We start from the raw sequence: 24,343 nt of genomic DNA on the forward strand, positions 1-24,343 counted from the left end.
GTAGGGGAGCGAGCTACGAAAGTGAAGGGGGGGAGGGCGGGAAATTCTCATGTCACGTGACTTCCTCCCAGGCAGGTCAGGAAGCTGGGCCGGCCCCCGCGGTGTCACGTGACCCCCATTTGGAGAGTAGGGTGAGGCTGGCGGACCGGGTGGCTCGTTTTTCTGTGCTCTGCGCCTGCGCGCTGCCTTGCCTGCCGCTCCCTCCACCTCGGCGGCGGCCTGCCTCGGAGCCCTCCTGCGGGGGGAGCCTAGGCCCCGAAGTCCGCTGCGATGGGGGTAAGCCATCCGGTGAGTCCCAGGACCTGGTTAGGTGACTGTTGGAGGGGGCGGTCTGTCACACCCGGAGGCGGGGGGGCACAAGGCTGGGAGTGCGGGCCATCGACCCTTCCACATGCCCCGCCCGCAGTGTAGCGAACCCGGGGGGAGGGGAAGGGCCTCTCTCTCCCCCCCCACCCCATTGGCAGCCGGCCGGGCGGGGCTCGGGTGGGGGCGGGGCCGAGGCCGTTCCTGTAGCCGGGGCCCGAGGGCAGCTGGAAACCTCTGGCAAACGACAGCGCTGGAGCTGGGGGCGCTGGCCGGGCCATGGCGCGGCTGGGTCGTCGCGGGAAGGCCGCGCACCACCTCGAGTGGGAGTGGGTGTTTGCGTGTCTGCTCACGCTTTTACAGGCCGAGCGCCTTGCACTTAGTCGTGGGCGGCGGCAGCTGCGGGACCTGCAGCTAAAGAATGCTCGCGGGAGCTGGAGGCACCGGCGAGCGTGGCAAACCGGCCTGGTGCAAATGTTAGACTTTATTATTACTAGCGTTACCATCCCCGTCATCATCGTTATTACCCAGACTCCTCGCCCTGTGGAGTAGAGAACGAGGGTCGCCTCCGATGTCAAGTGCCTGCTCAAAGTCGCAGTAATTAGGTCCCCTTTCTTCTTAGAGTGATTAGCTGTCTGCCTCTTGGCGTGTGTGTGCTGGAGTGGGGCGGTGCTGCATGTCATCCTTTTGGAGAATAATTTCGATTGTCCCCATCTGGTGGGACACCCTTCTTCCCTGCAAGACTCCTAGAAACGTACGCGTCAGATCCTCTTCCCTGACACCCGCTGCCCTGCTCTGTGCCGGAGCACTCCAGGTGGCTCTCCCAAGCCCCGGAGCCTAGGGCTGTAAATGACTGGGGAGACGCCTGCCGGCATTGGGAGAGTTCCTCATTGGAATTCCCCTATGCGAATAGCGATAGCGCAGTTGTAGTCCCAAAGCTTGAACACTAGAAAAGCCGGTGGATTCCCGGAAGGATTCCAACGAGGAGTTTTTAGCAGATATTTGTGGTATCCAAAAAAAGAACTGTGTCATTTGTAAGTTAGTTTTCCCTCACGTTGCAGCCCACTCCTTAACTTTTATCCTCCTCCTAACCCTACTCTACTAATATATTTGTTGGGAGCTGACCAAAAGGAAAATGATAGGATTTTAGATCTCTTAAGAGCTTAGGGTTCATTTCTTTCAATTCTCATTTTAAATATAGCATAAATAAATAATAGATAATAAATAAATAGAATCTTTCTGGGAGCTTGGAGGTCATCTAGTCCAGGACTTTTTTCTTTTCTTTTCTTTTTGTGTTAAGTGACTTGCCCAGGGTCACACAGCTAGTAAGTGTCAAGTGTCTGAGGCTGGAGTTGAACTCAGTTCCTCCCAAATCCAAGACCAGTGCTTTAACACTGCACCACCTAGCTGCCTCCTAGTCCAGGGCTTTTTAAACTTTTTCCACTCCTGACCCCTTTTTGCCCCAGAAATTTTCATGTGGCCCAGATATATAAGTATATAAAATAGGTATATGTAATCTTTTACTGTTGCTGAATTTTTCATGACCTCCACATTCAGTTACACGACCCCATATAGAATCTTTTTTTTTTCCTTTGGTGAGGCAATTGGGGTTAAGTGACTTGCTCAGGGTCACACAGCTAGTAAGTGTTAAGTGTCTGAGGTCAGATTTGAACTCAGGTACTCCTGAATCCAGGTCTGGTGCTTTATCCACTGTGCCACCTAGCTGTGGGGTGGGGGTGGGGGGCGACAATCTCAATCCACAGTTTAAGAAGTATAATTGATGCTTAGTGGTACCTTTTGATTAGGTGATTTGCCCAAGGTCACAAAGGTAGTAAGTGGCTGAGGTAGGCATTTGAATTCAGTTCCTCTCCAAGGCCCCATAGCTAGTTAGAACCAGAACTTATGGGTTAGGGTTAGGGTTAGGGTTAGGGTTAGGGACTGCACTGAAGAAGTGGGGAAGTTAGTATTTTCCTAAATACCCCCTTAGACTATTGTATTTTGAAGTCACAGTGATTTAACTTCTTCACTCCACCAAAGAAAACTCAAAAATTGCCTACACACATGGTTTCCTCCTGAGTTTTCTTCCTCTACAGCCACTTGAACCTTGCCCTCTGGGGTCATCTGCCTCCTACTCTCTATTTTAGATGTACTTATTTAGCTGTTATCACTCTGGTTAAGTTCCTTGAGGGCTGGGGTTGTTTTTCTACTTTTATCTTCTTTCTTATCTCCCTCACAGAGTATGTGACACATAGAACCCAGTCAGGCAGTAAACATTAAGAGTCTACTATGTTCTAGGCGCTGTGGTAAGAAGTGTTGGGGCTACAAAGAGGCAAAAAACTGTCCCTGCCCCATAGGAATTCACAATCTAATAGAGGAGAAAACAAGCAAACAGATATATACAAATTAAGCTATATTGTTGTTGTTTGTCTGGAGCATATCAGATGTCACGACTTGCAGTTAATTGAATTTATGTGAAGGAGGGCTGTGCCAGGTCACCAACTTCACTCTCTCCTCCACTGGCTTCTAGGTCCAGTGGCAAGGTATACATCAGGATGGCTGGAGATGGCCTGGGATATTTTGGGGTTAAGTGACTTACCCAGGGTCACACAGCTAGTGTCTGGGGTGAGATTTGAACTCAGGTCCTCATGATTGCAGGGCCAGAGCTTTATCCACTGTGCCACCTAGCTGCCCCAAGCTATGTATGGGAAATTAGAGGAAGGCACTAGAATTAAAGAGAAAGTGGGATTTTTAATTGAGACTTTAAGGAAGCCAGGGAAGGCAGTAGGTAGAGGGGAGGAGGAAGAGCATTCCAGGCATGGAGTACAGGTAGAGAAAATGCCCAGACTAGAGAGATAGAGCACCATGCTTGAAACAGCAAAGGAGGCCAGTATCACTAGATTGAGGAGTGTGTGTTGGAGAGTAAGGTGTAAGAAGACTGGAAAGATGGGAGAAGACTAGCTGAATGAAGAATGGATCGGAGTGGGGAGAGATTCGAGGCAGGCAGACCCATCACTAGGCTACCACAGTAGTCAAGGTGTTTGGTGATGAGGGCCTGCACCAGAGTGGTGGCAGTGTCAGGAGAGAAAGGGACGGATTTGAGAGATGTTACAAGGGTGAACTCAGCAGTCATTGGCAACAGTGTGGCTGGGGGGAGGGGAGAATGACTTAGTGAGGGGTTGAGGGTGGTGCATAGATTGCAAGCCTGAAGGACTGGGAGGATGGGGTTGTCCTTGACAGAAATAGGAAAGTTGGGGAGGGAGGGTGAAGGGGAAGGATTAGCAGGGAAGAGAATAAGTTCATTTTTGGACATGTTGAGTTTAAAAGGCAGTTGGAGATGCCAGATTAGAGGTCAGCTGATCTGAGAATCATCTGCATAGAGATGGTAATTAAATCCATGGGAGCTAATAACATCAAGTGAAGTAGTATAGAGATAGTGAAGAAGAGGACCCTAGACAGAACCCTGTGGGACACCTATAATTAGAACAAATGATCCAGATGAGGATTTAGGAAAGAAGAGTGGGGGGCAGGGTACAGATAGGAACATCTGGAGAGTGTGGTGCTCCAAAAACCCAGAGAAAAGGAGATAAGTGATCAGCAATGAACAGAGACTGTGGAAAGCATTGAGAAAAGGCTATTGGATTTGGTGACTGAGAGAACATTGGTAACTGAAGAGAATGTTTTCAGGTGGAATTGATAAAGTTGGAATATTATAAGGAGTTAAGAAGAGGTTAATAAATTCACAATGCTTGATTGCCTTATGTATTGGCCTAATGAGTTCTTCGGTATTTGGTTTATTAACTACCTTTTTTTCCTATAATGGCACATAACCATTGGTTACCCCAAAGATTTCAGGACCCTTTTGGTTGTTCAAAAGTCAGCTTCATACTATCATAAGTATCTGGTGCCCTCTTTTAATTTTACTGATGAGGTTGATTTTGTCTACTTATTTTTATCGACTGAATGTTATACCTAGTTGAGTCATACAAGTGTAAATTCATTGGAAATAAGGAAGAGAGGAAATAAGCATTTTTTAAGCATCTACTGTGTGCCAGGCCCTGTAATAATTGCTTTACAAATATCTCATTTAATACCCACAACAGCCGCGAAGGTAGGTGTTATTTTCTTGCCCAGGGTCATGTAGCTAGTGTCTGAGGCTAGATTTGAACTTGAGTCTTCCTGATTTCAGGCATAGCTACTGTGCTAACTGGTTCTAGGTAAATAACCATCATAATGCTGTGTATACCTTTGGATTATATTTTTAATTGTGAAGATTTATTATCCATGCTGTGTGACGATTGGAATGACGCCACCTGCTGGAGACTTGCTGTGGAGAGCTCCACCATGAGGAAAATGCCTCAGAGGCATTCTGGCTTTTCCTTGGCGTCAGGAAATGACGTTTGCTCATGGGTGCTGTCTATCAAGTCTACCAGCCAATCAACTGGAGGAGCCTCCTATGGTCTGGGAGGAGACAGGAAGGAGGAAAGGGAGCCTGGGCAGAGAGTGCTGGCCTTTTTGGCTTCTGGACTTGATGGTGGTGGCGGCAGAGGACTTCACAGGAAATTTGAGGAAAGATAGGAATGCCAGGCTGTTAGAATTCTGTTCTCAATCTTTTTCTTTCTATTTTCCAATAAACCCTTAAAAACCTAAACTCGTTTTATCAGTGATTTTTAGTCAGTTTCCCCCAAACTGGGGGAACAGATTAGAATCCACATTTAGAATCTTAAATTACACAGCTGAATATTTCAAAGAGAATTTCCTGACCTGGGTATGATGACCACGTTGATAATGAGTTGACAGAATCTTGAGCAATTCACATCAGGTACTGTAAAACCTGTTCCCAATGTCTTTTTTTTTTTTTTAAGTGAGGCAATTGGGGTTAAGTGACTTGCCCAGGGTCACACAGCTAGTAAGTATTAAGTGTCTGAGACTGGATTTGAACTCAGGTACTCCTGACTCCAAGGCCAGTGCTCTATCCACTGAGCCACCTAGCTGCCCCCCAATGTCTTTACCAGATCAAACTTGACAGGAAACTTTAAATCTATGTAGGCTGTGTGAGGGTTTCAGCGTTCTAATTCTCTAACTCTAGAGTCTTATTTTTTTGAGGTCTGAGGAATTGTGTACAAGACAGCTAATTATATTTGTACAAAACTGCCAAATTCTGTCTTTGTTTTAAAATGTTAGATATTCTACATACTCCTGTGCATGTACTGATTAGGGAATAAATTCAACAAGAGGGTTTTCATTTTTTGATGTCATCGAGTGTTACCTTTTCATCAGCTTTATTTTTCTTTTCAACTTTGAATAAAGCCCCTTTCTCAGGTTTTGGATTTCTTAAAAAAAAAAAAAAAACATCTGTGAGGAGGAGCAGCGTGGAGTAAAGTTTAGAAAGTTTAGAACCTGTCTCCTTTTCTTGATGTCTTGGGTTAAAGTCTCTTCTCTGATGCAGACTATGCATGCAGCTCTGGACAAGTTTTCTCTTAAAAAAAAATTTTTTTTTGTTAATGTCTTTTGTTGTCATATAGCCTAAATTTCCTCCGGTGTTCTTGCTGCTGCTCAACCACCACCACCATCACTTCTCCCCTCTCCACACCTCCTCAGGGAGCCATATCATATAACAAAGAATTTTTTTAAAGAACAATAAAAAGAAAAAACCCAGAAGAACCAGTCAATTTATTGAAAAAAATTGTCAATATATGTAATGTTCTATACTTGTGGTTTCCCCACCTCTGGAAAATAGTGGGGAGAAGTGTCTTTTCATATTTCTTTTATGAGACTTAGCTTGTTCTTTGTAATTTTTCGGCATTCGTCTTAGATTGTTTTATAGTGGCTGTGATTTCTAGTAAGTATAAACATGTATATTGTTTGCCTGCTTCTGCTTACTTCACTTTGCTTAAATTCACATCTTTCCATGCTTCTCTGTTAATCATATCCATTGTTGTTTCTTACAATACAGTATTATTTCATTACATTTATGTAACAGTTTTTTTAAGATGTTCCTCAGTTGGTGCATCTAACGTACTTTGTTTCTAATTCTCTGTTACCACAAAGAAGTGGTACTGTAAATATTTTGTTGTATATATAGGGTATATACTTAGCAATGGAATCTTTGCCTTAAAAGGTATTTTAGGCACTTTATTTACATAATTCCAAATTGCTTTCCAAAATATTTGTACCAATTCATAGCTTCATGAACAACATATTAGTGTATCTATCTTTCTACAACCCTTCCAAGAACATTTCTTTCTTGTCATCTTTGCCATTTTATAGGATACAAGTTGAAACTTCAGCATTTGCATTCCTCTCATTATAAGTGGGTAAGGGAAGATGAAAAAATAACCATTTATATAAAGCCTACTATAACCCTAACCATAACCCTAATTTCTGCCAGACACTGTGCTAAACAGTACTATTTAACAAATCTATAGGGTAGATGCTGTTATTATCCCCATTTTACATTTGAGGAAACTGAGGCAAGCAGAAGTGGTTTTTAAATAGTATTTTTTTTCCAATTATGTGTAAAGATAGTTTTCAACATTCCTTTTTGTAAGATTTTGAGTTCCAAATTTTTCTCCCACCCTCCCTTCTCTCCTCCTTCCTGAAGCCAACAAGCAAAGTGATATAGATTATACATTACAATCATGTTAACCGTATTTCCACATTAGTCATGTTGTGAGAGAAGAATCAGAACAAAAGGAAAAAACACAAGAAAGAAGAAACAACAACAAAAAGTGAAAATAGTATGCTTCAATCTGCATTCAGACTCCATAGTTTTTGGGTTTTTTTTCTGGATGTGGAGAGCATTTTCCATCATGAGTCTTTTGGCATTGTCTTGGATCATTGTATTGCTGAGGAGAGCTAAGTCTGTCACAGTTGATCATCACACAATGTTGATACTGTATATAATGTTCTCTTGGTTCTACTCATTTCACTCAACATGAATTCATGTAAGTCTTTTTCTGTCAGGTTTTTCTGAAATCTGCCCAATCATTTCTTTCTTTTTTTTTTTAACTAGGGCTAATCATTCATTCATTTTTTTTGGTCTGTTTTTTGTCAAAAAGGTATATTAGTATTTTCTAGTTACATGTAGAGACATGTTTTTATAAGATTTCTAGTTCCAAATTTTTCTCCTTCCCTCCTCCTTCCCCAAGACAGCAAGCAATATGATACAGGTTATACATGTATAATCATATCAAGCATATTTCTGCATTAGTAGTGTTGTGAAAGAAGAACCAGAACAAAAGGAAAACCTCAAAAGAAAAAAAAGTAGAAACAGCATGGTTCAATCTGCATCTAGATTCCACAGTTCTTTTTCTTACAGCATAATAGTATTCCATAACATTCATATGCCACAATTTGTTCAGCCGTACCCTAGTTGATGGGCATCCCCTCAATTTCCAATTCTTTGCCATCACAAAAAGGAGCAGCTATAAATATTTTTGTACATGTGGGTCCTTTCCCCTTTTTTATGATCTCTTTGGAATGTAGATCTAGTAGGGGTATTGCCGGGGCAAAGGGTATGCACAGTTTTATAGCCTTTTGGGAATGGTTGGATCAGTTCACAGCTCTACCAATAGTGCATTAGTGTTCTAGTTTTCCCACATCTTCTCCAATATTTATCATTTTCCATTTTTGTCATATTGATGTAGGAGGCAAAAAAGGGTTAATAGAAAAACCTAAGACCCAAGCTCTAATACAGATATTCGCTCTAAAAGGGAGTCAGATCTCAGTTAATGGATAACTTATGTTAGGTTCTCATACCCATAGTGATCAACATCCATAATGGACCAGAACCGGTCAGGTCAAAATAACAGTAAAGGAAAAGGACAACCTATAGAAATGCTAATGAAAAATGATTATATTTTGAAACTAGCCATGGGAATCGGAAAGAGACATGCGCAGAAAAGGCCAAATTTGTCCCCAGATTCACCTTACGATGTGTAAACCCCCAAAACACACCTCCATTGAAAAAGGTACCCACCTCGGGGGTTGGCTTAGGACCCCAGGAACTCTAAATTAGGATAAGCCCTCCCCTGTAACACCCCTAGGTGGAGAATATTATAATGAAACTGATAATCAATTTATCCATGCTATAAATATAATTGTCTTTCCTTTCCCAATTGGAGAGATACCTTTCCAATATTCTGGTTCTCTCCCTGTGGTAACCCACAGTATTGCAGTAAAACTTGGGAAACCGAGTCACTGAGTCTTGTAATTCTTTTGGGACGACTCTATTAATTTAACCTCAAATTCCATCCCACATCAATATTAGCCAACTGGATAGGTGTGAGGTGGTACCTCAGAGTAGTTTTAATTTGCATTTCTCATATCAATAGTGATCCGAGAATATTTTTTCATTTGTCTGTAGACAGTTTTAATTTTGTCATCTGAAAACTGCCTGTTCATATCCTTTGACCATTTACTAATTGGGAAATGATTTGTTTTCTTTTTTATTTGATTCAGTTCTTTATATATTTTAGAAATGAGGCCTTTGTCAGAAACACTGGCTGTAGAAATTGTTTCCCAGCTTTCAAACAAGTTACATGACTTGCCCAGGGTGCTTTGAGTGTCTGATGCTAGAGTTGAACCCTTCGTGCCTCTGGGTTCAGTGCTCTATCCCTTGTGCCACCAGCTCTGTAATAAGTGGTGGAGACTAATTTTGAGGTTCTTTACTACATCTATGAAATCACAGGAGGTACTTGCCTCATTTCCCATCCCCTCCCCACCCCCAAACTAACAAGGACACATGAAATAGTAAGCTCGAATTTGATTTTTGTGAATTATGAATGATGTCAGTAAATGAGGAAAAATACTAACCTGTGTAAAATCTTTTCAAGCAGTGCTTTTGGGGCAGTTATTAGGGGCTATCAGAGAAGGCTTTATGGAGGAGGTGTTATTAAACTGGACCTCTAAAGAAAAGGTTAATAATGATTTTCTTTGGGGGGGCGGGGCGAGGAGGAATAAAAGCAGTGAAATAATGAGGGCCTGGATGAGTGTAGTGGCCCTTGAAAGTGGAAAGGAGCAGACAGAATTCTGCCCATGTCATCCTACCACCCATATTACAGTGGTTCCTGTTAGACCTAGGGTCAAATATAAAGGCCTTTGGCATATAAAGCTTTTGACAATCTGGTCTCTTCCTACCCTTTCAGTCTTCTTATGCATTATTCCATGCACTCTGGTCCCGTCATACCTGCCATTCCTCACATACAACACTCCTTCCACTGGCTGCTCTCCGTGCCTGGAATTCTTTCCCTTCTCACCTTTTAGAATCCTTAGTCCTGTGAAAATTAAAGTGCCACCTCATACATGAAACTTTTCTTGATTATCCCACCCCGAGCTGCTTATGCTAATGCTCTTCCTCCCCAAAATATTTTATATTCATTTTGTATGGTCTGTCGTCTCCTGCTATATAGCTTCTTAAGGTTAGGGATTATTTCACTTTTTTTTCTTTGCATCCTTAGTATAATGGCTGTCAGATAGGAGGTACTTGTAATAGGTACCTGGTGATTGTCAAATGAATGTGAGAGATTTTATAGAAAACAAGCAGCCAAACTGAGGAGGTTTGAAGGACAAGGAAGAGTAAAGGGTCAGATCAATCAAAATAGAGAAATTAAAAGGAGCAAGTTTGGATGGTGGGAAGGGACAAGGAGGGTGAGGTCATTTTTAATATGTTAAGTTTGAAGGACCAGTGAGAATTCAGGTGATATCTAGCAGATAGTTGGTATTGTGGAACTGGAAGTCAGAAGACAAGTTACAGGACTAGAGAGAATTAGGAATCGTCTACACAGAGGTGACAAGGCCATGGAAGTAAGTGACATTACCAGAAGAGTAGAGCAAAAAGAAGAGGCCAGTGACACAATATTGAGGGGACTACCCCACACTCGGTAAGCAAATGAATGAAAAGAAACCAGAAAAGGAGGCCAAGAATGAGTGGGTCAGAGAAATAATATGAGAAGTGAGAGTATCAAAAGGTTTGTGTTTTGAATTTGTATTTATCTAGTAGAGGCAGTGTTCGATGTTAAAGAAAGGGCAAAGGAGGATGTCAAGATTTAACATTTTGCAAGCCATATAGGTTGGACTGATAAGCAAGAAGAGAAAGAACTGAACTTTTTGTGTGTGTGCCAGGTCAATATGTGCTAAGATATGGGCTTAAAAAGTTAAACTAGAGCAAGTTAGTTTCATTAGTGATGAAATTGTTAATAATAATATACCATAGAGTTGGATTTAGTAGAACTCACACATCTTCTAAAGTATTATATGTGTTCACTGGGTCCTTAGTAGTGTACTGTTTGGAAACAGTATTTTTGGCATCTTTATAGATAGAGTAAGTAGTACACCTGGACTAGTGGAAGTTTGCAGTTCTGGGATATGGGCTATCAATAATGACTGAGTAATCATGGAGTGTTCTTTTTTTTTATTTTTTATTTTTTTTGGCGAGGCAAAGAGGGTTAAGTGACTTGCCCAGGGTCACACAGCTAGTAAGTGTCTGAGGTCAGATTTGAACTCAGGTCCTCCTGAATCCAGGGCCAGTGCTTTATCCACTGCGCCACCTAGCTGCCCCGTGGAGTGTTCTAAGATTTGCAAAATGGGTTCCCCAAAACTCTGTGAAGATGTGTCAAGTATAAACATTTTACTGATGAGGTTAAGGGATTTGCTGATGGCAGTAATTATAACAATAGCTAGCATTTATATATTACTCCAGGCTTTGCATTATGCTTTGCAGTCTTATTTCATTTGTCCTCAGGGTTACACTCCTTGCTATGGACAGTATTGATTGTGTTAGAGAAAAATAATACCTCTATGACTAGATTAACCAGATTTTATTACAACCCTCCTGTGTGCATTGCATCATGCTGGGGAGACCTCTACAACTGGAAGACACCGCAGTGTCCAAGTCCAGTAGTTCCTCCCTCCCCATTTTACTGATGAGGAGACAGGTGTAGAAAGTGAATTGCCCAAGCAGAAAGCGTCGCTTTCAATCAACATCATTGGTGCTGTCAGAGGGATGATTTGAACCCATGTTCCCTGATGCCAGGGCTCTTTCGGCTGTCCTTTGTGTTTTCTCAGGCTGTAAGTACTAAATGCAGAATTTGAACCCAGACTCTAATGGATCATGTTACCAGATAACGTTTTGTATTATGGCTGTTTGTGTATTTTAAAGGTCCTTGACAGCAGGAACTGTCTTTTTGTTTTCTTTTACACATCAGTTCTGAGAATGTTTAGCTTCATGTTGTCATTAAGAAACAAAACTAGCATGATGCACATCCTATCGCAGTCAAATGTAATTGATTCATTATTCATTTATCACAGCAAGTATTTATTAAGTTCTTACTATTATGCTACTTTGTGCTAGGGGCCAGGGATGTACAAAGAAAGGCAAAGACATAGAAACAGCCAGTGTCCTCAAGGAACTTCGGTACTAATGGTGGACACAACACGTAAAGAAATGGGTGCCCAGAAGATAAAGAGTTGAAGACCTCCCATACTTTTCTTTCTCTTATGTCGTCAGTGCAGTTCTCTAGGATTGCACATAGCTCACATTTGAGTCTTGGGGAAGGAGCAGAGCATAGTGAGAGATTGCTTGGATAGGAGTCAGGGATTCTTGGTTTAAAGTCCTTTCTTTGGTACTTTGTTATCATGGACAAATCACATGATGTTTCAGGGACTCCGTTTCCTCAGTTCTAAAATGGACCTGTTGCACTGACTTCCCAGGACTGTTGTGAATCTTAGACCAGACCATTTATGTGAAACACTTTGTAAACCTTAAAATGCTATAGAAACGTCAGGTAGTATTGACATGTACCATTAGAGATTATTTCAAGTGCTGTCAGAGTTGTTCATCTCCCTGAACATTCATAAAATAAGAATTTTTGAGCTCAGAGGGACCTCCAAAAACATCTAGTCCAGGGTTTCTTTTTTGGGGTGGGGGGGAATGAGGGTTAAATGACTTTCCCAGGGTCACATAGCTAGTAAGTATCAAGTGTCTGAGGTCAGATTTGAACTCAGGTCCTCCTGAATCCAGGGCCATTGCTTTATCCACTACGCCACCCAGCTGCCCCCTAGTTCAGAGTTTCTTAACCATTATTATGTTATGGTCATTTTTGGCAGTCTGATAAAGTCTAGATCCCTTCTTAAAATGATGTTTTTAAATGCATAAAATGGAATTGAAGGAAAACCAATTATATTGAAATGTACATATCAGAATTTTTTTTAATGGACCTCAGGTTAGGATCTAGTTTAACTATTTCACTGAATCTGCCATCTTGCATGGATTTTAAGGAGAGTGCTTCATTAATATTTTAGATCCAAAAGATTTAAAACTGAGTACAGGGGCAGCTATTTGGCACAGTGGATAGAGCACCGACCCTGGAGTCAGGAGTACCTGAGTTCAAATCCGGCCTCAGACACTTAACACTTACTAGCTGTGTGACCCTGGACAAGTCACTTAACCCCAATTGCCTCACTTAAAAAAAAAAAAAAAACTGAGTACATAGAGATCTTCTAGTCTTTTCCTCTCCCCTCCATTTTACAGACTGAGAAAACTGAAGCCCAGAGATATGAAATATACAGGTTGTTGTTCAGTCACTTTTTTTCCAGTCATGTTTAACTCTTTGTGACCTAGTTTGGGGTTTTCCTGAGGTTTGCCATTTCTTTCTCCAGCTCATTTTGCCAATGAGGAACTGAGGCAAACAAGATTAAGTGATTTTCCCAGGGTTACACAGCAAGTGTCTGAGACCAGATTTGAATTCAGGAAGATGAGTCTTCCTAACTCCAGACCCAGTGCTCTATTTTACCACCTCGCTGCCCCAAACAGCTATCAGTTAGCAGAGCTGAGACTCAAACTCAAGTGCTCTTGAATCCAAAATCAATGTTCTTACCACTATGTTACATGACCATTTCTTGGTCAGTTAGCTTAATAAATATCTGCTGGCCAAATAATATGGTGGTCTTAAAAGAATTTTAAAACTGTGCCCTTTGGGCATTGTCACCAAGATGAGCCTCAGTACCCCCATTACCCCATGGCCTCCCTCTATATGGGGGATCTGTACCCTAAGGTGACCAAGGCAATGATCTATAATAAGTCCAGCCTGGCCAGGCCCACCTCTTCATCTGAGGCTGCAGGAATGTGATCACCCACCTCTCCCTAAACTATGTCAACTTTCAGCAGTCTGCAGACACTGAACACTCATTAAATACAGTGAATTTTGATAATATTAAGGGCATGCTAATGCATATCATGTGGTCTCAATGTGATCCATCGCTATGTAAAAGTTGTATGGGCAGCACAGTCATCAAAAATTTTGATAAATCCATTGATAATAAAGCATCGTGCGGTACATTTTCTGCTTTTTTGGAAACATCCTTTCTTGTAAGGTGGTATGTGATGAAAATGGGCCATAGGGCATTAGATTTGTACACACTTTCGAGACACAAGAAGTTGCTGAAAGAGCTACTGAAAAAAATGAATGGGGTGCTGCTTTTTTTTTTTTTTTGATGAGGCAGTTGGGGTTAAGTGACTTTCCCAGGGTCACACAGCTAGTAAGTGTTAAGTATCTGAGGCCAGATTTGAACTCAGGTTCTCCTGAATCCAGGGCTGGTGCTCTATCCACTGGGCTACCTAGCTTCCCCTAAATGGGGTGCTGCTTGGTCAAAGTCTTTCAGTCAGGTTAAATCAGTAAAGAAAGAAAAGCAGAACTTGGAGCTAGAGCAAAAGTGTTCACTAATGTTTATACCAAAAATTTTGGTGAGGACATGGATAATGAAGGACTTAAGGAGGTCTTTGGCAAGTTTGCACCTGTTTTGGTTTTTTGTTTTTTTGGGGGGGGGTGTTTTGTTTTGTTTTGTTTTGGTGAGGCAATTGGGGTTAAGTGACTTGCGCAGGGTCACACAGCTAGTGTCAAGTGTCTAAGGCTGGATTTGAACTCAGGTCCTCCTGAATCCAGGGCCAGTGCTCTATCCACTGCACCACCTAGCTGCCCCTGCACCTGTTTTACATGTAAAAATAATGATTGATGAAAGTGGAAAATCCAAAAGTTTTGGCTTTGTTAGCTCTGAAAGACATGAAGATGAACAAAAAGCTATAAAAGAAATGAATGGAAAAGAACTTAATAGAAAGTAAATTTATGTTGGCTGAGCTCAGAAAAAAGTAAAACACAAGCAGAACTCAAGCATAAATTTGAACAAATGAAGCAGGAAAAGATCATCAGATACCAGGGTGTTAACCTGTATGAAAATTCCTGATGGTATTGATGAGTGTCTTCAAAAAAGAGTTCTCACCATTTGGTACAAGCATGAGTACAAAAGTGAAGATGAAAGGTGGCCCCTGCAAAGGATTTGGGTTTATGTTTCTTCACCAGAGGAAGCCACCAAAGAAGACACACAAATGAATGGCAGGATTGTTGCCACTAAGCAATTGTATGTAGCTTTAACCCAAGTAGAGCAAATGGTGAACTTCTGAGCTGTGCGTAACCCTATAATCAACCTCTATTAGCCTACTTCATCTTACATCATAGCTGCTATTCCTCAGACTGTGCTGCATACCATCCTGCTAACCAAACTGCTTATTTCAGACCAAGTCCTTGCTAGACTGCTTGGGTTGCCAGATCCCATCCATTTCAGAACGTGCCCTGTGTTACCCACCCAGAATCAGCTCCTAGGCCACCATTTAGTACAATGAGACCAACTTCTTCACAGTTTCCACAGGAGCTGCAAACATATCAATTCAGATGATGAGTCCACATTCCACCACGTGCTGCTGCTAGAGCTACTCCTGGTGTCTGCACTGGTCTGTGGTATAAAGTATGCTGCAGGTGTTCACAATCCTCAACAGCATCTTTTTTTTTTTTTTTTTTTTGGTGAAGCAATTGGGGTTAAGTGACTTGCCTAGGGTCACACAGCTAGTAAGTGTTAAGTGTCTGGGGACCGATTTGAACTCAGGTCCTCCTGAATCCAGGGCCGGTGCTCTATCCACTGTACCACCTAGCTGCCCCTGTCAATAGCATCTTAATACACAACTACAGGTTACCATGCAGCAGACTGCTCTTCTTGTACAAGGTCAGGAAGCTTGAACTGTGCTTCCATGTTGGCATCCATCCCTCCTCAAGAGCAAAAGCAGATGTTGGGTGAATGGCCATGCACCCAATTCTGGACAGTAAAACCCTGGCATGTTGCTAGAAACTGACAACTCTGAGCCTCTACATATGCTTGAGTTTCCCCAAGTCTCTCCATTCTAAGGTTAATGAAGCCATAGTCATACTGTAAGCACACCAAGTTAAAGAAGCTTCCCAGAAAGCAGTTAACAGTACCACTAGAGTTTCAGCTGTTTAAAGAAAAGATCAGGGACCATTAAATGGAACTTCTGTTTTATTGAAAAATATTATGAAAAAAATTGCAAAATAAAAAATGAAACTGAAAAAACTATTTTCAGAATTTTTTGATATGTTAATGTTTTGGTATTTTTGCTGATTTTGTTTTGTCTCTGAAAAGATATTGTTTGTTATATGAGATGTCTCTTCAAGAGGGAAAGGGGAGGGATACCAGGGAGAAGTTTTTTGCAATATAAAAACAAGTTACCAATTTTTTTTTTTGGTAATTTGTAGTAATCTTCCATCTAGAAACAAACTTTCAACTGTTCAAATATTTTAATCAAATTTTTACTGAATTGAGAATTAGACAAATCAAAATATTTTGAGGAAAAAATTAATTTAGCCATTTTAAGGTAAAATGGGAAATATTATTCATAATTACCCAGTAAAAATCATACTTGGTAGAGGAACTAAATGTGTACTTTCCATTCCTATATTAAGGTCATATGAGATTCCTAAATAGATGCAACCCATTAGATAGCTTTGTTTAGTTATGCTTTATCAAGCCACGCTTTATAAAATAAGACAACTTACACTTACAAAAGGTATTTGCCATTGAGAATGGCCAACTTAAAGTCCCAGTTGGAGGGATTCCCTATAGATAGTGAGGTTTTCCAGATGGTTTTGAATCCCAGAATAATTTTAGGGCCTCTTCAGTGAAATCCACAGTCACTCAAACCCATTGGCCTTTTTTTATGTTGATTTTTATTTTTGTGCTGACTCATTCATGATTTAATTATACAGAAATGATTCTGAAATAATTCCCTCTATTAAGATAGGTTTATGTGTGGTGATATTTGATACTTTCAGTATCAAGTAACTTCCCACAGTCTTAAAGAAAGTATGCAAGGGCAGCTAGGTGGTTCAGTGGATAGTGCACTGGCCTTGGAGGACCAGTAGGACCCGAGTTCAAATCCAGCCTCAGACACTACCTATGTGACCCTGGGCAAGTCATTTAACCCCAATTGCCTGGAAAAGGAAAAAAAAAAAGTATGCATTATTATACAAGAGTGAAGCTTCTAAGTTGTCTATAAGACTTCTGCCTTCCCTCTCCCCTTTTCCCTGTGCCCATCTTCATATTAAAGTTGGAGTGTCCATTTTTGGAGTATCTGATAAGGTTCTTAATAGTATTCTTCTACTTCTTCATTTTCTAGAATACATGATAGTGCATAAACTACAGTTAACTTGATGATAGTTTTTTTTTTAAGTACTCACAATGAGTGATGCAAGTTACTTCACTGATCTTTCTTTTTGGAAGCAACTCTGACTCTCCTAGGAGAACCTATGAGCCAAATGTGACTTTTTCTTCTATCTCCTTTTCTGTCACTTCCAGAAAGCTATTCTTTATTCTGACACACTGTGACTGAACATTTACTACAAACCTTTTCTCTGCTTACATATTTGATTACATATTATTTTGCTGTATACTTTTAGAACATTTTGTAAGTGATCTAAATGAGTTTCATGTGAATATTATATTGCTGTAGCTACTGTAATTTCTTTGAGGACAGGAACCTTTTCTTTCATCTTGGAAGGGGAATTTCTTAGCATTAACCTTGGTTAATATCTAGTCCAATGCTTTCCTGATGATAAAAACAGATTAAGTTTGGAATGTTTTCCCTCCTCTAATCCAGACCACCAACCTTTTTACCTTCCTTGTCCCAGCTAAAATCCTACTTGGTACAGGAAGCCTCCCCCAACCCCTCTTAATTTGAGTACCTTTCTTGTTTTGGTTTGGTTTGTGGGGGTTTTTTTGCCTAGGGTCACACAGCTAGTAAGTGTCAAGTGTCTGAGGCCAGATTTGAACTCAGGTCCTCCTAAATCCAGGGCCGGTGCTTTATCCACTGTGCCACCTAGCTGCCCCAGTACCTTTCTTATTAATCATTTACTATTTATCCAATGGCACCTAAGTGAAGTGCTAGAATAGAGCACAGGGCTGAGAATCAGGAAGACTCATCTTCATGAGTTCAAATCAGGCTATGTGACCCTGGGCAAGTCACTTAATCCTGTTTGCCTGAGTCCTCATCTGTAAAATGAGCTGGAGAAGGAAATGGCAAACCATTCCAGTTACACACAACCAAACATCACATTTATCCTGTACATAGTTTGCTCTGTGTGTGTGTATATGTGTATTTGCATGTTGTCTTCCTCATTAGATTGTCAGTTCCTTAAGGGCAGGGACTTTTTGCCTCTTTTTGTATCCCTAGCACAATGCCTAGTACAGAGTAGGCTTTTTTGTGTGTGTGTGTGAGGCAATTGGGGTTAAGTGACTTGCCCAGGGTCACACAGCTAGTAAGTGTTAAGTGTCTGAGGCCGGATTTGAACTCAGGTACTCCTGACTCCAAGGCTGGTGCTCTATCCACTGCGCCACCTACACAGAGTAGGCTTTTAATAAATGTTTATTGATTGATTTAATTGTCCAAGATCACAGAACTGGGACTCTGATTTTCTAAACCGTTCATTCTACTGATCTTCCTACCTACGCACTCAATCTCTATTCTTTAGAATGTTTTGGTCAACTCTGCCTTGAACACTTATAAAAGTAAATAACTAGAATGTGAAATTGAAAGAAAAGTTTGATGAGTTTGATTTTGTTTCAGAAATTACTAATACTTCCCTAGACTGTGATCTCTTAAATCAGTTTTTCTGAGGTGTCTTTTCAGAATTTAATCCAGTTTTTTAATAATCTAATCTAAGGTTTTTCTCCCATTGGAATCTGTAATTTAGAATTTTTTAACTAGAAGAATGATTTTTAAAGGGTATTAGTATTCCTTAATGCATAATATTATATTAGCATATAAGCCCCCAAAAGAAAGTGATTCACAGAGCCAACCTTACTGGTTGTTCAGTCCATCCTGGGACAGATCTCACTATATCTTATAATCTGTTTGATCATCCTTCAAGTGAAAATTTTTATTTTGTGAAAGCAGACTAAAATAAACAAAAGAAAGAAAAAGGACCCACAAAGAGGAATTATGTTGAGGGTGGGATCAAGGAATGAAAATACCAGATTTTTTGTAGTGTACTTTTAAAAAAGCGGCAGCTAGGTGGCACAGTGGATAAAGCACTGGCCCTGGATTCAGGAGGACCTGAGTTCAAATTTGGCCTCAGACACTTGACACTTACTAGCTGTGTGACCCTGGGGAAGTCAGTTAACCCCCATTGCCCCGCCAAAACAAAACAAAAAAAGCAGCAGCTAGTAAAGCCATCACTTCCTTCTTCCCCCAACCATTTCCTTGGTTACCTCTTTGTCTTGAATGCTATTAAGATAAATTACTGAGATATTTGTGAAATGAAAAGTAAATTTTTGATGAGTTTGATTTAGTTCAAAAAATTGTATCTCATATTCTTGTTTTTAGATTGTGATCTCTTAGATCAATTATGCTGTTGTCTTTTGAGATTTTAATACAAATTTTTTAAAAATCGTATGTGGGGCAAGGTAGGCTGATGTGATATATTCTAGTTCTAGGCATTGTTTTTCACCATAATAATTTATTGGATATATCAGAACATGTGATAGAGTAGGGAGGAAATTTATTGGAGTCACAAATTTAGGAAATATTTTTAATTCTGAGGAAAGATTTGTACAAAACATACTTCAAGTTTACTCACATGCTGTATCTTTTGTAGGTAAAAAATCTCTTATGAAAAAGACAGACTTTCTTCAAGATGATGGATTCAGAAGCTCAGGAAAAGAGGCAAAAAATTCTGCCTTCCTCACAGCAAGATATATCACCTCATGCTGTTCACGATTTTAAGCACTACCTTTGTGGCTGCTGTGCAGCCTTTAACAACATAGCAATCACATATCCCATTCAGAAGATCCTTTTTCGGCAACAGCTGTATGGACTCAAAACCCGAGGTGCAGTACTTCAGTTACAGAAGGAGGGATTACGAAACTTGTACAGAGGAATTCTGCCTCCATTAATGCAGAAGACTGCAACATTAGCGCTTATGTTTGGTCTTTATGAAGATTTCTCTTACATTCTCCGCCACCATATCAGTTCTGAAATTGTGACTCGAAGTACAGCCGCTGTTCTGGCTGGAGCAACAGAGGCACTTCTTACACCACTGGAACGTGTACAGACATTGCTTCAAGACAACAAGCATCACGACAAATTTACAAACACTTATCATGCTTTCAAGGCTCTCAGATCCTATGGAATTGGAGAATATTATCGAGGTTTGATACCCATTCTTTTCCGTAATGGACTCAGCAATGTACTGTTTTTTGGCCTTCGAGGACCCATCAAGGAACGTTTGCCTGAACCAAAGTCTTGTACTGCTAATTTGATTGATGATTTTATCAGTGGAGGTCTATTGGGTGCCATGTTGGGATTCTTGTTTTTTCCAGTGAATGTTGTCAAAACTCGAATGCAATCTCAGATTGGTGGGGAATTTCAGTCTTTCCCTGAGGTTTTTGGGAAAATTTGGCTAGAGCGTAATGGGAAATTGACACATCTTTTCAGAGGTGCCCATCTGAATTACCATCGATCCCTCATTTCCTGGGGCATAATCAATGCAACTTATGAGTTGTTGTTAAAGTTCTTATGAAAGATGTCATCAATAAATCCCAATAATAAGTTCAGTAGAACTTTTAAGAAGACTTGTTATATCTTGGTTATTAACAAGCTGAATACTAGACAGTATCATAAGTCAAACTGAGTGAGATGAAATATGAGCAAAATCTTTAGATTATATTTTCTTTGGAATATAAGTGAGAACAAAGGTTTATGGGCAGGAAAGTTAAATTATTTTTATCAGTACTTGCTAGGTTTAGACTTTTGTTATCATTATTACCATCAGTGTTGATGGAAAGGTTCAAAGTCCAAGAAGTGATTTAAAAAAAAACCCATAAATTCTTTGAACCATCTATATGTTAAAACTTGAGCTGCCATGAACAGCTGGAGAAAAGAGTCCTAGTGTCCTGAGATTTCTCCGGCTTTTTGTGCTTCACTTTCTTGTTTACTCTCTAGAGCTATAGAAAAGGGTCTTTAGATTTGTGAGGTTTCAGAATTTAGAGGGTCAGAAAGGAAAGCAATATAGAGAAGAGAAGCAGCTCTACTAGGTATGGACTTTTCATGAAAAACACCTGCCTACCTTCACTATAAAGCCAAATGTGTACAGTTAGCAAAATTGTGTTGCTCTTAAATCACATAGGATTTTATTTGTAGTGATGGAACTGAGCACCTTGTATTCACAAAATAACTTGCTGTTCTGAAAAACTCAACTTTAATTATTAGTCATAACCTCCAGTTTTTCTTTCTAAAGCAATTCTGTTATTTAATTGATCCAAGATTTATGTTGAACCCTTCTTGAATAACTTTAGATGTTGATTTATACTGTTTAAAGTTACATTTCATCACAAAAATGAGCAAACTTGAATCTGTTAGTTTGTCCTTTGAAACAAAATTTTTCATTCCATTTTCATGTGGCATAGAACTGTTTCATTGAATTAGTGCTTCATCAGCAAAGATGTTTTGTTTCCTTTAATAGCCATAGTTGGGCAACTTGAAATTCCACTCTTTCTCTATAGTCCTTCTTCCTCCCTTCCCCTTTAAAAAGAAGCAGCTTTATTTACTTGTTACTTCATCTTAGCCTCTTTTATGTGTCCTGGTCTTGTAAAAGTTCATGATTTTGTAGCCAACACTGTTTCTGGCTTCTGAATATAAGGAAAAAACCTGAATTCTTGCTTTCTACAACACTAGCTAATTTTTGCATCCACTTCTTAAATTTGTTGGGACCCAAATTTCAGATTATCTTCATAAACCATAAAACTCAACCAAGTCTTAAGTTCCTGGGTAAGACTTTGGAATTTTAGCAGTTGATGCTAACTAGGTATCTTGACAGCTAGAAGCAAAACAAGTCGGAAATATTAATTTACTGAAGAAATGGGGTTTTATACATGTTTTCCAGGTAAATAGCATGGTTGAAAAGGCTGGCATAAATCAGAATTTAATAACCAGAAACATCCTAGGAAAATTATTTTACCTATAAAAGAGCTACTAGATATTATTTAACTAAAATAGGTTGGTTTCAAATATCTGACATACTGACATCAGTGATTTTTCAAATTAGAACTCCTGCCTCTTTTCTTATAGGAATGATAAATGGATGTTGTGAAGCAACTTAAATGTCCTGATATGGCCATTCAAATGTTTTAATAATCTATGAGAATTTGTGTTTAAAATCAAGGCTTTGATAGTATTAGTTTACTAAATGTTGCATGGGATTGGTTAGTGAAAAGTCCAGAAAGGATACTTACTTCTAAATGCAGTATATGACAGGCTGAACTAGTGAATTTGACATCTCTCCAACTCTATGAAAATCCAGCAAACACCATTTTTAAAAATTGCTTTATATACAGCATTAACAGTCTTAAAGCAGCTCCATTTTGTTATGCTGGAAATGATAAGGTATCTGATAAACTAGCATTAACGGTCTTATTAACACTATTCAGGGTTAAATGTAACTATTTCAAATCACCAAATATGTGTGCAACCTAAAGCTTCATAAAAGGAAAATGATTTGAGCAAATGGAGTGGAACTTCTCGGAGTTTAAATTTTTTTAAATGTATGAGGTAGGCCTTGACTTTGGTGATATTTTCAGACAAAAACTTTGGAAATATTCCTAAATACTTGCACTTATGTATGCATGCTCTGTAAATTATTACCCCCTCCATTGTACGTTGATCTACTGAATTGACTGTATTATCTTTATTCTATCTTGGCCTAGTACTGTATTTACACTCCAATTGGTAGAAGTTGTGTTCTTACGCACTTTTGTAGACTATAAATGAAATTAGAAATCAGGGAGAATGCCTAGTTTTCCCTCTAAAAATGTGTTTAAATTTTGTTCTTTTTTTAAAAAATAAACAACTTTGCTCATGAAATATTTTTAACGCTCCTAACTCTGATGCTATTTTGGATTTCCTTGTCACTTACTACAGCAGGTGAAAATCAGAATGCACATATATAAATGAAGATGATTTTTGTATCACACTAGACACCTTAAACTTGACAAAAGCTTGAATGATACCTTTGTGGATCATTAGCCATTTGCTTTATTCTGGACTTTAAAAGAAGTAATAGTGGGCTAGAAAAGAAGTGTTCATCACTGAGTTTTCAACTTCAGTATAACTGGCTTGCTGGTAAACTTTTGAAAAGGTAAATGTTAATTGAATAACTTTTACCTGAAAAGCTTTAAAGTAGTCTTTGTCACTCCATTGTATGCTTGTGAACATGGGGGTGTTTTGGGTTTTGCCTTTTTGTTCTAAGTTGTAATGCTTCCCAGAGGAAGTTATGGTTTTGTATTTGGAGTCCTAAGAGTTTCTGTGTCCTCAGTGTAGTAAAAAACATCCTTTGTGTGTTAACAAACTTGTATTGTGCATCTCTACTTATTTTATTTCTGGGTGGCAAGAAAAATGGGCTTTTAAAAAATTAATATAATCATCATTCAACTTGGCTAGTTATACAAACCATGTAATATCTATTATGAACAGTGCTGTAAAGTGGGATCTTATGGATGGAAAACTGAAATTCTTAAGTTTAGATGACTATAGTAATACTTGTATTATAGTGCAGCATCTTAGGTAAGTGTAAGAAAGAAAAAGGGCATATTAATGAAACTGGGCTTCATGGTAAGCCAATTATGTTTAAAAAGTAGATTCAGGATAGGTGAAATACTGTATGTACTGTGTGGTGTTTAGTCACGAAGTAAAATCTGCAGTAAAAGGGAATGGGAAGAGCACTTGGGTCTAATTTCGCTTTTTAACTTCAATAAAAGGTATCTTCATTTGTTTTCTGATAAAGAGGAAAGTGTTATGCATATTTTAGAAAAAACTTAAATCTTTCTCTAATCTTTAAAATACCTTGTTTCTAAATTCTGTCCTTTGATTAAAGTACCTCAAGTTGAATAGTTGGTAAATAGCATGCCCTGTTTTCTTATGCATTGCATTAAAACTATTTTCATTTGCCATATAATTTAATGATTTTATGAATTTATAAATGAGACCTATTAAAATGTCTAAGTCAGTCTTCCCTATTTGTTTTCTTGTAGGTTTGTGCATTATTCTTTGACCCATTTTTTTTCCTGGATCAACTGACATAATTTATATAAAACTTTTAGATTATTTTGAATTACCTGGAGGCTGTAGATCCTTTGCCATTTCATTTGGATCTCTTAATCTCAATCAATTTTTATCATCATGTTTATTCATTGCCTTAGTTGTAATACTTTTCTTCCATTCTCTACTTACATGCTACTCCTTAGTTATAGAAATTTCCACTCGTGTTAACTGGTCAAGTTGCTTCATCCATAATACATTTTTGGGGGTACACTCTGCCCAATTTTTACTTTACCTTTGAATATAGTAATAACTCCTCTAACCAGCATCAGAGAACAGTTCAAGTTAATTTCCACATACCTGAAGCTTATTGCTGCAAGCATTAAAGCTTTCTAAATTATTGAAATGTATTATATGGTTATCCACTTTCTTAAATAATGAATGGAATTAACCTTTTTTTGAAGACTGTCATTACTGTAGTCTGTGCTGTGATTTAGGTCTTTGTTGCCCATTTGGTGTATACCATTATTCAAGTCCTACAGCATAGCCCCTTGATGGTTGTGCTTTTTTTGAGTTCTGTCTCTCCTTTTGATAATTTTTGACTGTTCCATT

At 39.4% G+C, this 24,343-nt stretch overlaps 1 protein-coding gene and 1 pseudogene across 2 annotated transcripts; both read left to right on the forward strand.

Moving 5' to 3' along the window:
• The first annotated feature begins 137 nt into the window (after positions 1-137).
• On the forward strand, positions 138-23,476 carry SLC25A51 (solute carrier family 25 member 51). Of its 2 annotated transcripts, none has more exons than XM_043965678.1 (2): positions 138-288; positions 19,296-23,476. In XM_043965678.1, the coding sequence occupies exon 2, from the start codon at positions 19,335-19,337 to the stop codon at positions 20,217-20,219; it is 885 nt and encodes a 294-aa protein (XP_043821613.1). In that variant the 5' UTR covers positions 138-288; positions 19,296-19,334; the 3' UTR covers positions 20,220-23,476. The 2 variants fall into 2 exon arrangements, with proteins under 2 accessions (XP_043821613.1, XP_043821623.1); XM_043965688.1 differs by having other exon boundaries at positions 139-276.
• Positions 10,102-14,758, forward strand: LOC122750711 (annotated as a pseudogene).
• Positions 23,477-24,343: the final 867 nt, after the last annotated feature.

The sequence above is a fragment of the Dromiciops gliroides genome, chromosome 1 (assembly GCF_019393635.1).
Source record: "Dromiciops gliroides isolate mDroGli1 chromosome 1, mDroGli1.pri, whole genome shotgun sequence".
Taxonomy (NCBI): Eukaryota; Metazoa; Chordata; class Mammalia; order Microbiotheria; family Microbiotheriidae; genus Dromiciops; species Dromiciops gliroides.

Bases quoted from the DNA above. Each gene is read 5' to 3' on its own strand.
- SLC25A51 (XM_043965678.1), top strand. From the start codon at position 19,335: ATGATGGATTCAGAAGCTCAGGAAAAGAGGCAAAAAATTCTGCCTTCC.